Here is a 12,081-nt window from a genome sequence, read left to right as displayed (position 1 = left end):
TGTGTGTTTCTGTGATGCTGGAAGCTATGCAACAAGTATTCAAACACCAGCAGGATCACCCATGGAGGACAAGTTTCAGCTGAGCTTCCAGACTAAGACAGACTAGGAAGAAGGACCTGGCGGTCTACTTCTGAAAAGAATTAGCCAGTGAAAACCTTATAAATAGCAGTGGAACATTGTCTGATATAATGCCAGAAGATGAGCCCCTTGGGTTGGAAGGCGCTCAAAAGACAACTGGGGAAGAGCTGCCCCCTCAAAGTAGAGTTGACCTTAATGACGTGGATGGAGTCAAGCTTTCAGGACCTTCACTTGCTAATGTAGCATGACTCAAAATGAGAAGAAACAGCCGCAAACATCTAATAGTAACTGGAACACGGGACTGTTATGAAGTATGAATCTAGGAAAATTGAAAATTGTCAAAAATGAAATGGACACATAAACATCTACATCCTAGGCATTAGTGAGCTGAAATGGACTGGTATTGGCCATTTTGCATGGGACAATCATATATGGTCTACTCTGCCAGGAATGACAACTGGAAGAGGAATGGTGTTGCATTCATCATCAAAAAGAATGTTTCAAGATCTATCATGAAGGTCAATACTGTCAGGGATAGGATAATATCCATATGCCTACAAGGAAGACTGGTTAATATGACTATTATTCAAATTTGTGTACCAACCACTAAGGCCAAAGATGAAGAAACAGAAGATTTTTACCAACTTCTGCAGTCTGAAATTGACCAAACATGCAATCAGGATGCATTGATAATTACTGGTAATTGGAACATGAAATCTGGAAACAAAGAAGAAGGATGGGTAGTTGGAAAATATGGCCTTGGTGATAGAAACAATGCCAGAGATCACATGATAGAATTTCGCAAGACCAACAACTTCTTCATTCCAAATACCTTTTTTCAACAACATAAACAGCAACTATTTTTTCAGATGGAATATACAGGAATCAAATCAACAACATCTGTGGAAAGAGACGATGGAAAAGCTCAAGATCATCAGTCAGAACAAGGCCAGGGGCTGATGGCAAAACAGACCATTAATTGCTCATATGCAAGTTCAAGTTGAAACTGAAGAATATTAAAACAAGAAAATTTAAGCCTTATGTTGCAATATTGAAGGATTCTACCGGGAAAATATTAAACGACACAGGAAGCATCAAAAGAAGATGGAAGAAATACACAGACTCACTATACCAAAAATAATTGGTCGACGTTCAACTGTTTCTGGAGGTAGCATATGATCAGGAACCAATGGTACTGAAGGAAGAAGTCCAAGCTGCACTGAAGGGTATGGCAAAAAACAAGGATGTGGTGCTAGAAGTGCTCACTCGTCTATGCCAAGAAGACAGCTACCTGGCCAACTGACTGGAAGAGATCCATATTTATGCTTGTTCCCAAGAAAGGTGATCCAACCAAATGTGGAAATTATTGAATGATATCATTAATATCACACACAAGTAAAATTTTGCTGAAGATTATTCAAAAGCTGCTGCAGCAGTATATTGACAGGGAACTGCCAGAAATTCAAGCTGGATTCAGAAGAGGACGTGGAGCCAGGGATATCATTGCTGATGTCAGATGGACCCTGGCTGAAAGCAGAGACTACCAGAAAGAGGTTTACCTGTGTTTTATTGACTATACAAAGGCATTTAACTTTGTGGATCATAACAAATTATGGATAGCATTGCAAAGAATGGGAATTCCAGAACACTTAATTGTGCTCATGAGGAACCTGTACATAGACCAAAAAAGCAGTCATTTGAGCAGAACAATGTGGTTTAAGGTCAGGAAAGGTGTGCATCAGGCTTGTATCCTTTCATCATATCTATTCAATCTATATGCTGAGCAAATAATCCAAGAAACTGGACTATATGAAGAAGAATGGGCATCAGGATCGGAGGAAGACTCATTAACAACCTGCTATACGCCTTGCTTGCTGAAAGCAAAGAGGACTTGAAGCACTCACTGACTGCAGCCTTCAATATGTATTACACCTCAACATAAAGAAAGCAAAAATCCTCACAACTGGACCAATAAGCAACATCATGATAAACTCAGAAAAGGTGGAAGTTGTCAAGGATTTCATTTTACTTGGATCCACAATCAACACCCATGGAAGCAGCAGTCAAGAAATCAAAAGACACATTGAATTTGACAAATCTGCTGTGAAGGACTTGTTTAAAGCTTGAAAAGCGGAAGTGTCACCTTGAAGACTAAGGTGCACCTGACCCAAGTCATGGTGTTTTCAATCACCTCATATGCGTGTGAAACCTGGACAATGAATAAGGAAGACTGAAGAAGACTTGACGCCTTTGTATTGTGATATCGGTGAAGAATATTAAATATACCATGAATTGCCAAAAGAACGAACAGATCTGTCTTGGAAGAAGTAGAACCAGAATGCTAGTTAGAAGATGGTGAGATTACATCTCACATATGCTTTGGACATGTTATCAGGAGGGATCAGTCCCTGCAGAAGGACATCATGCTTAGTAAAGTGGAGAGTCAGGGAAAAAGAGGAAGACCCTCAACAGGATGGATTGACACAGTGGCTGCAACAATGAGCTCAAGCATAACAACAATTGTGACAATGGCCCAGGACTGGGCAGTGTTCCTTTCTGTTGTACTTGGGGTCACTGTGAGTCAGGAACCGACTCGATGGCACCTAATAACAACAACAGTTAGTGCATATTGATCTCCTTCTGGAAGGCTCAATTTGATGATGGGATCTGCATCTTGTTCCTCTCTGTCTAGCACTCACATTACATATTCATTTGTTCGTTTGAATGATTAATGGATGTATGAATGAAGATAAGTTTTTACTTTTGGAGCTCAGGGAGAGTTAAATAGAGGAGGTGGCCCATGAGCTGAACCTTGAAAGATGGATAGGCTCACGAGAGGCAGAAGAGATGTGGGTGATAAGGTATTCCAGAGAGGACACTAAAAACAGCATGAGCCAAGGCATCCATGTGCAAGGTATAGAGAAAAGACCAAAGACCTGGGGTGTGCTGGAGGCAGAAGAGAGGATTATAGAGGGGAATTGGGTTAGATGGAACAGGAAAGGTGAGTTGGTGCCACTTGGTAAAGAGTGTTTAATGCCTCACTGACGAATTTGGACTTTATCCTGTAGGGTTAAGGGGATTGTGAAGAAGAGCTCTGAGCAGGTGAATGTCCAATCAGTCTTTTGCTTTAGGAAGCTGATCCTTTCCTACTGGAGGGAAGGGTGACTTGGAGCAAGGAAATCAAGGAGCAGGAGTCAGGTTAGGAGACTCTGTAGCTTCTCATTTGATATCAACATTGTCTGTATATTTTAGATCTTCCTAATAGACCAGGTCTTGTGAAGCTCTGTGGCCCCACTTGGTTTATGTTAACTGAGTCACTGCTGAATTTGGTGGTAGTGATGATGGTGGTAACAATAATACCTCCTGAGTGCCCTTTCCGTGGGGTTTTGTTTCTCCTTGTTTTATTTTGACTTACATGTTACTAGTTTTTGATTTATTAATATATGTGCACAGGGTAAAGATTAAAATAGAACAAAACCGTAAGACTCCCCCATCTCTGATCACCACTTACTCAGTTCTCTTTCCCTGATGAAGGAAATTCTCACTACTAGAGATTTTTTGTGACTCCTCCAAGAGATACTGTATGTGTAAAGATGAAATGTGTACAAATACTCTCTTCACCTTTATTTACTGAGGTATAATTGATACATCAACTACACATGTTTAAAGTGTGCAAGCTGATAAGTTTTGACATACGTGTACCGTGAAACTATCACCATAGTCAAGGAAATGAACATATGCCTATCCCTTGTGCCCTTTGTCACCCTTTCCTCCTGCCCCTTCCTCCCCAGCCCCTCCTCCCCCTGCCCTCTGGCAACCGCTGTTGTGCTTCTTGTTGGTATAGATAACTTTGCATTTACTAGGTGCAGTGTAAATGAGATAAAACAGAATGTACACTTTTTTGTCTGGCTTCTTTCACTCAGCGTAATTATCTTGAGATTCACACATATTGTCGCATGTGTCCATAGTTTGTTCCTTTTTATCGTTGAGGAGATTTCCATTGTATGGATATACCACAATTTGCGTATCCATTCTCCTGTTGGTAGACATTTGGGCTGTTCCAGTTTGAAGCTATTACAAATAAAGCTGCTAAGAACATTTGTAGACAAGTCTTTGTACTTACATATGCTTTCATGTTTCTTAATAAATACCTAATAGCACTAGTGGAATTTCTGGGTTATGTGGTAGGATTATGTTTAACTTTTTAAGAAACAAACTATTTTCCAAAGCAGTTGCACCATTTCATATTTCCATGAGTAGCATCTGAGAATTCTAGTTCCTCCACGTCCTCACCAACACTTGGTGTGGTCAGTCTTTTAATTTTAGTCATTCTAACTGCAAGTTGTTTTTGCTCACATTGTCACACTCGATTCCTGTATGGACTTTATACTTCCTAGTCATCAACGCTGATCTTCGTCAAGTCTTTCTTCCTCTTTCTTTTCCCTGTGGTCTTTGTTTTCCCTATTTAAATTATATCTATTCCCTATTTAAATTATATCTCTTTCTTTGCCCCTCTAGACTTCTTGCACTTTTAACAAAGGGCATTCCTCTCTCGTACATCTTTAGCTGATGAGCAATTTGCTCTCTTATCTGTAAACTTTAAACATCCTGATAAAAAGATACAAGGAAAGTTTCATTTTTTTTTTTTTTTTAATCTGTATCAATACAATCTGTAGATCACCTTATACACATCAGGGTGTTCAGAAAGGGGTGAAGAGCCAGGAGACACGAAACCTGGGCTTGACCTTGGGCATGTGACTTTGAGTAAGTCCCTTACCCACTCCAGACCTCAGTTTCTTTGTCTTTAAAATGGGGATTATGATGTTTGCCCCAACTCCTTCATAGGTTTACTGTGAAGAACAAGTTTATATTTATTCATTTTCTTAACAAACATTTATTGTTGCACCCAGTCACCAAACATTATCCCACGTTCGAGGAACAAAAGGTGAACAAGATAGACATGGAGCTCACATTCTAGGAATGCACATTAAATTGTTTTTTTTAACTGTGAAGAATTATCTAAATATTAGGGGATATGATTATTTATTACCAAGCTACTCTCTTCTGACTCTGGGCAACAAGAGATCTCTTACATTGGCTGCGCTTCTCCACTTAAACCAATGTGTCTTTTTCCTTTACAACTAGGCTTCATTTACCTCATTAGAACTTCATATTCAAGACTCTTCCTATTACCTCTCAGTGCAGAAGCCATAAATTTATGAATCAGAAACACATTCTTTTGGAAACCCATACTGCTCTGTTTTTGTTAGAACCCTGGTGAGCACATAAGGAATTAAGTCTTTGACACTACTGTTTGCCCCACGTCTCCGTGACATCTGTCCACCTGCAAGGACTGTTTAACAGCCATTGTCTTCATTCCCAGGATCTGGAATTGTAATGATGAGAAAGAAGCCTCAAAACATTCTGACTGCAAGAGCAGTGCTGATAGGCTTCCATTTCTAATGAGTAAGCACGTGGGTGAGCACTCCTCTGAGGCTAGAGCATTTCCCGGAATCCTGTTGATTTTCATCATCCATCCCAGCATGTAAAAAGCCATGTCTCGTCCTGACTTCTAATGCTATTGGACAGACCTGAGAGAATTTCCTCTGTTCTCAATCTTCCCTTGTTTGTTTGTTGACTATCAATAATGCTTCATTCATTAATTTTTTTATTGAGATATAATTCAAATAGCATACAATTCCATGGGTTTTAGCATATTCACAAGGCTATCTTTGTTTTGTTTCCTTTTTTATTTCCTAGGGAAAAAAAAAAAAAAGCCCTAATCACTCATTTATTGATTCAACACATATTCATGGAACACCTATGATGTACTAGTTATAAAAGTATAGAAGTAAAAAAAAAAAAAAAATCAGATTAAAAATCCCTGCCATCATGGAACTTGCATTCTAATAGGAGACACAAACAATAACCAAATAGAACAATGGAGTATTCCAGAGGTAATAAGTGGCATGGAGAAAAATAGAGTAGGAGAAGGATAAGATGTGCAGTTGGTGGTGGTTGGGAGGCGGACTTGTAATTTTAAATTGGGTGGTTAGGGGATGTCTCATGAGAAGGTGACAGTTAAGCAAAGACACAAAAGAAATGAGGGACAAGCTATGCGCTTATCAGGGAGAAAGGAGTTGAGACAGAAGAAAGAGTAAGTGCAAAGGCCGTAAGTTGAGAGAAGTGTTCCAGAAACAGTCAGGGGCCAGTGAGGCTAGACCCCAATGAACGAGGGGGACAATCATGAGAAATGACCTCAGAGAGGGCAATGGTGGCCTGCAGGCACTTGTATGCAGACATTAGCTTTAATCCTCAGTAAGGATGGGAGCCATTGTAGAGTTTGGAACAGAGGAATGACATGATCTAACTTACCTCTTACAGAAACCTGCTGGCTGCTGTGTGGACTGTACAGGGCAAGGGAAGGAAACCACCTAGTTAGAAGGCTAATTGCAGTAAGCCAGGTGAGAGAGTAGTAACATAGACCAGGTAGATAGCAGTGCTATAGAGGGTGAGGAGTAGTCAGATTCTGGGTACATTATGACTGAAGAGACAACAGGCTGGACTGATGAATCGCATATGGGGTTTGAGAGCGAGAAGTCAAGGATGACTCATAGATGAAATCGGCAGTGCTGAAGGGTAACTGCTAATTAGTGGTACTGGGTAGGGGTACCACTAATTAGCAGGTGGATCCAGTAATGCAGCTTGGCATACGGCATTTATTCCATAGGAAAGATAAATATTTAGGCCTGAAAACCTGTGAATTGTTCTCAGCTTCTCAAATTAATAGAAGACCAAAAAAAAAAAAAAAATCAAACATGACTTATTATCACACTATTTCTAAAATATGACCTAGCTATTTAGGCATCAAATTGTAAAGTAGATTGTATGTGTGATTTTATTTTTATTTTGAGACTAAAGACCATTATTTTGCTTTTATTTAATCAAATAGTCAACCACCTTAATTGGTTAACTGGAAAATTTAACATATTGCAGCTGTTGCAGGGGTTTAGAAAAGTGACCAGTTCTATTTGTTTATAACAACCTTCCATATGCTAAACAGTTTTATTTAAGTTAATAACATCAGTTGCTTGTATTACTACCTCAACCATAATATAATAATTGCTTTTTGTTAATACACTCTGCACAAAAACGTATCTAAATGGATGTAGGCTTACATCGGACCTAATTAGTACCTGGTTGGAAGAGTGAATTGTGTTCCTCTCTTTCAAAATCTCCATTCAGTGATGTCATTTTGGCAGCTTGAAATCAGCCATGGTGGGAGAATTTACACCACAGATATTGGCAAATGATATAAATCAGGGGGAGGGCTGTTTGTTTCTTCACAGAGCAGGTTAACCAGACACCACTGGGCATAGCAGCTTGTAGGGTTATGAATGCCAGCTTTACGCCACACAGCAAGGGCATTGAGGAAGAAGGGTCGCAGTGGGTGCCATCTTCCCCAAAGGGGAGGAGTGTTTCATCTCTGACATTGTTTAGAATTTCCAGCTCAAAGTAATAGTAAGAGGAGGTCAACTTTAAGTCTTTAAATTCTCTACAGTGTTCTCCCTATTGCCTACACCGAGGGAAGACACCTCCCACCCACTCCCACCTCCGTTCTACTTACTGGCTGGTAACTATGGGTGTTACATTTAACCTCTTAAGCCTCAGTTTCCTCATCTGCCAATGAGAATCATAAAGCCTACCATGCTGGTTTATTGTGAAGACTGGAAACAATAGAAAGTACACAGCATATGCTCATGAATGGTAATAAGTATGAATAAAACTTTGAGGGTTTCCTCATAGACTTAAAAGAGGGGGACAAAACAAAAAATTACAGATCAAAAGCAGCTTTGTATCTGATCTTCTTTCCAGCCTGCAGGCTTTGTTCATGCTGTTCCCCTCAACTGGAGCCACTTCTCCCCAATTTCTGCAGCTTCAGACTCTGTTCATTCTTCGAGGTTGAACCAATTGCTACCACCTCTGTGAGGCTTTCTCTTACTCCCTCAGCTGACAACATCTTTCCATCCTTCAAAATTCCAGGCCCCTTGGGAAATCTCTGGCACTACCCCAGACTTCTGGATTAGGATCTGCAGTTTAACAAGATCCCCAGGGGATTTCTGTTTACGTTAAGATTTAAGCAGCCCTGCTCTAAACCATGGTTCTCCAACTTGGCTGCACATTGGAATTGCCTGGGGAATTTTTTAAAATCTTAATGCGTAGGCCCCACCTTAATAGATTCTGACTCAGCTGGACTGGGGTGCAGCCTGGACATCAGGCCTTTTTTAAAACTCCCAGGTGTTACTAGTATGCAGCAAAGTTGGAGAACCACAGCTCTATAAGCTCCCCTCATGCTCTCTAATTGGCCTTAAGGCTCTCATGGGCTGGTTATTTGTGTCCATGTTTGTTTTCCCACGTCTATTAAACTCTAAGTCTTTTAAGAGCAAGATCTGTTGTTTTATTCAATTGCTATCACCTTGTCTCTAATCATGTAATACCTAGTATTTAAAAACCAAACCAAACCCACTGTTGTCAAGGCAATTCCAACTCATGGCTACCCCATGTGTTACGGGGCAGAGCTGCTCCATGGGGTTTGCTTGGCTATAAGCTTTATGAAAAGGAGCCCTGGTGGCTCAAAGGTTAAGCGCTTGGCTGCTCATCGAAAGGTTGGCGATTCAAATCCGTCCAGCGGCTCTGCAGGAGAAAGACCTGGCAATCTGCTCCTGTAAAGATTATGGCCTAGAAAACCCTGTGGGAGAGTTCCTCTGTCACATGGGGTCACTGTGAATCAGAATCACCTCAACAGCACTCAACACCAACAGTCTTTATGGAAGGAGAGCACCAAGCCTTTCTTCCGCAGCACCACTGGGTGAGTTTGGACCACCAGCCTTTAGATTGTGCCGCCCAGGGACCTAGCCATATGAAAACCAAAAATCAACCCTTTAGAGGGGAGAATGCTGACATGTCGTGGGGTTGTTAACCAGTGCCATAGAACAATGGGTGTACTGATTGTTTGACGAGAAACTAGTATGTGCTGTAAACCTTCATCTCAAGTACAATAAAAAGAAAAAAAAAAAATCAACGCTTTGCCATCAAGTCAATTCCGACTCATAGCGACCCTATAGGACAGAGTAGAACTGCCCCATAGGGTTTCCAAGGAGCACCTAGTGGATTTGAACTTCTGACCTTTTTGCTCTTAACCACTCTGCCACCAGCGTTTCCAGCCATATAGTAGTCATTTAATAAATATTTATTGAATGGATGATGAACAAATTATTTATTTGTAATCTAAAAATTTTCTCCTCTCAATACCGGAAGAGTAGGTTTTATGCTAATTTGACGACTGGTTGGACATACTCTTGAAGTTGTGGAATTATTTCCTCTTTGGTTCTAAGTAAAGACTGAATCTCTGAAGAGTAGGAGGCTGGTGGCTACAATGGTTTTTTAACTGAGAATAGATTTCCTGGGAACCAGCAAGGCCAGCCATGAGCTGCTTATAGAAAGCCACAGTGTGGAATCCGGAGACTCCAGAGGGCGATGCAAACCGGTGCAGCCCATCCCCACACACTCCCAGTTCGATTCAGAACCTCTGGCTGAAATATGATGATGTTTTTGTTTCTTCCTCTCCAGGGTGCCATTCGGATATTTATGGGGATTGTTGTTCTCACTATGAAGGCATCTGTTATTGAAATGTTCCTGGGTAAGTACTTTTATATGTGTATCTGGATACTCTTTGAACATTTTCCTAAGGGCCAAAATGCCTGCCAAGAAAAGTTTTAAACCAAGACAGAACATATAAATAATACAGTGTATCTTTTTACTATAAACATGTTAGAGAAAACTTTAAGTGAGAATGTTAAATGTAGATCAAATTCAGAGTGTGTGTATGTGTATACAAGGGAGGCTTGGTGGCACAGTGGTTAAGCCCTAAGCTGGTAACCAAAAAGGTTGGCAGTTCAATCCCACCAGCCACTCCATAGGAGAAAGATGTGGCAGTCTGTAAAGATTTACAGCCTTGGAAACTCTGTAGGGCGGTTCTGCTCTGTCCTATAGGGTTGCTATGAGTCAGAATCGACTGGATGGCAGTGGGTGTAGTTTTTTGGGTTTAGTATACACTTTTTTTTATACAAAGCAAATATCTGTATTATATATGTGGGTGTCTATATATTATGTATTACCCACCCAAAAACACATATATATACACATATCTGTGCGTGGATTCAGCAACTAAGAAATATTTTACATGGAGCCTATTTACAGATTCCTAATTTAGAGATTTTTGTTTCTTATTTAATTTTCAAAAAATACATACTATCACTAACAGACATGGCCTTACTTGTAACATTGGCAACTCACACTTTTAGAGATGAAACACTTCAAACTTACCCATTATCACCAGGGCTTCGGACCAAGCCCAGCGGTAATCTTCTGTTAATCCTGGCCCTTCAGTGCTGTGGCCTTGTCGGGTAGGGTGACCCTGCGTGTCACTGTGAAACTGTTCCCAGGGGAAGGAGGAAAGGCCCTTCAGACAGTCAGAGTGTTTAAGATCTGTGCAGACAGAGTCTAAAGCTACACAGCAGAATTGGGAACCTGAGCAGAAAGAGGTAACACGGCCGAGAAGACAAGGAAGGTTCTGGGCATGGTGGAAGAAGCACTGGACTAGGAAGCAGGGGATTCGTGTTCTAGTCCTGACTCCACCATCAATTTGTTCATTCTGCCAAGTCTCTCCACCTCCCAGGGCCTCCATTTCCTTTTCTGTAAATTATTGTGGGTGAGGTATTAACCACCCAGCCCTAAAACTAATGTGGCTGCCAGATATCTAGAGCAGCTTAGTCAAATTTTCCTGTCTAAGTCACCCTCTCCTGTAGCCAAACATAAACCAGTTGGCAACCAGTCAACTCCAACTCATGGCAACCTCATGTGTTGTAGTGTAGAACTGTGTTCCATAGGATTTTCAATAGTCGATTTTTTGAAAGTAGATCACCAGGCTTTTCTTCCAAGATGCCTCTGGGTAGACTCAAACCTCCAATCTTTCAGTTAGCAGCCCAGCTTGTTACTGTTTGCACCACCCAGGAAGCCAAAGATACGGGCACTAATAATGTCTTGAGGCACGCTACGATCTGGGCAGTATCAATCAGGCCTCCTCCCTGGCACTATCTCCTGCCCCTCTCAGGTCTGGACACCTGGGCCAGGAGCCCTTCCTCCATCATTGCTGCTGTATTAAAAGCTGGGCAAGGTCTAAGGTTTAGGGACCCTAACAGCACATCTACAGCTTTCAGTACACCTGGCCTGCATTAGCACACTGGAGAATATTCACCTGGGAAGCAAGAAGTCCTTCCTCTCCACTTCACCCTTTTGAGAGGCTATCTCCCCTCCCATACTAACCTATAGTTTGGTAGGTTTCTATCATACAGCAGGGGTAGGAATAGGAAGGATGCAGCTGGTGTAAAACAAAATGAATCAATCCAGCAAACAAACCCTGAAGCCACCTCGTGCTCTGCCAAGCTCTCCAGCACCACAGAACCAAGACGGATGATGCGACTACCCTTCCTTGTTCCCCTGTCCCTTTTGGCCTGCCTTCTGTAAAACTGGTTCCCCTTCAGGGTTGTTCATTCATGAAGCAAGAAATGAAAATGAAAAAAGGAGACCCCTATTCAGAAATTCCCTCTCTAAGTCCTCACATGTCTGCCTGCCAGCATCTCTCCAATCCACCCACGTGGCTTCATCCCAGGGGCCATTTCCTCCATTAAGTACCCCAGAACCCCTCCCCCGGGCACTGTGACAGCCTCCCTGCCGCAGATCTTTACCCCCTAACTGGTCTTCACCACACCCGATCAATCGCCCTGAAGCACACATCCCATCACCACTCTCCTGATTTAAGCTCCGTGGGGTTTTCCTGTTGCCTGTAAGATGGATCCCAAGTTTTAAAGCACCTTGCTTGGGAGGCCTTCCTGATATGGCTCCTCCTGTCCTTTGCTATTCTCACCTCGCACCACAGCCCTC

At 41.6% G+C, this 12,081-nt stretch overlaps 1 protein-coding gene across 2 annotated transcripts in view; it reads left to right on the top strand.

The window, feature by feature from the left end:
* VIT (vitrin) overlaps nucleotides 1-12,081 on the top strand; it is a 127,051-nt gene that overhangs the window by 16,826 nt on the left and 98,144 nt on the right. For both annotated transcript variants that reach the window (XM_049870456.1, XM_049870455.1), the window contains exon 2: nucleotides 9,709-9,778. In XM_049870456.1, the coding sequence (XP_049726413.1) occupies nucleotides 9,727-9,778 (52 nt within the window). In that variant the 5' untranslated portion in view covers nucleotides 9,709-9,726. The remainder of the gene's footprint in view (nucleotides 1-9,708; nucleotides 9,779-12,081) is intronic.

This window comes from Elephas maximus, chromosome 26 (assembly GCF_024166365.1).
Source record: "Elephas maximus indicus isolate mEleMax1 chromosome 26, mEleMax1 primary haplotype, whole genome shotgun sequence".
In the NCBI taxonomy this organism is placed as follows: domain Eukaryota; kingdom Metazoa; phylum Chordata; class Mammalia; order Proboscidea; family Elephantidae; genus Elephas; species Elephas maximus.
Note: the sequence above shows the minus strand (reverse complement) of the source record. Positions and strands in the feature narration are given on the sequence as shown.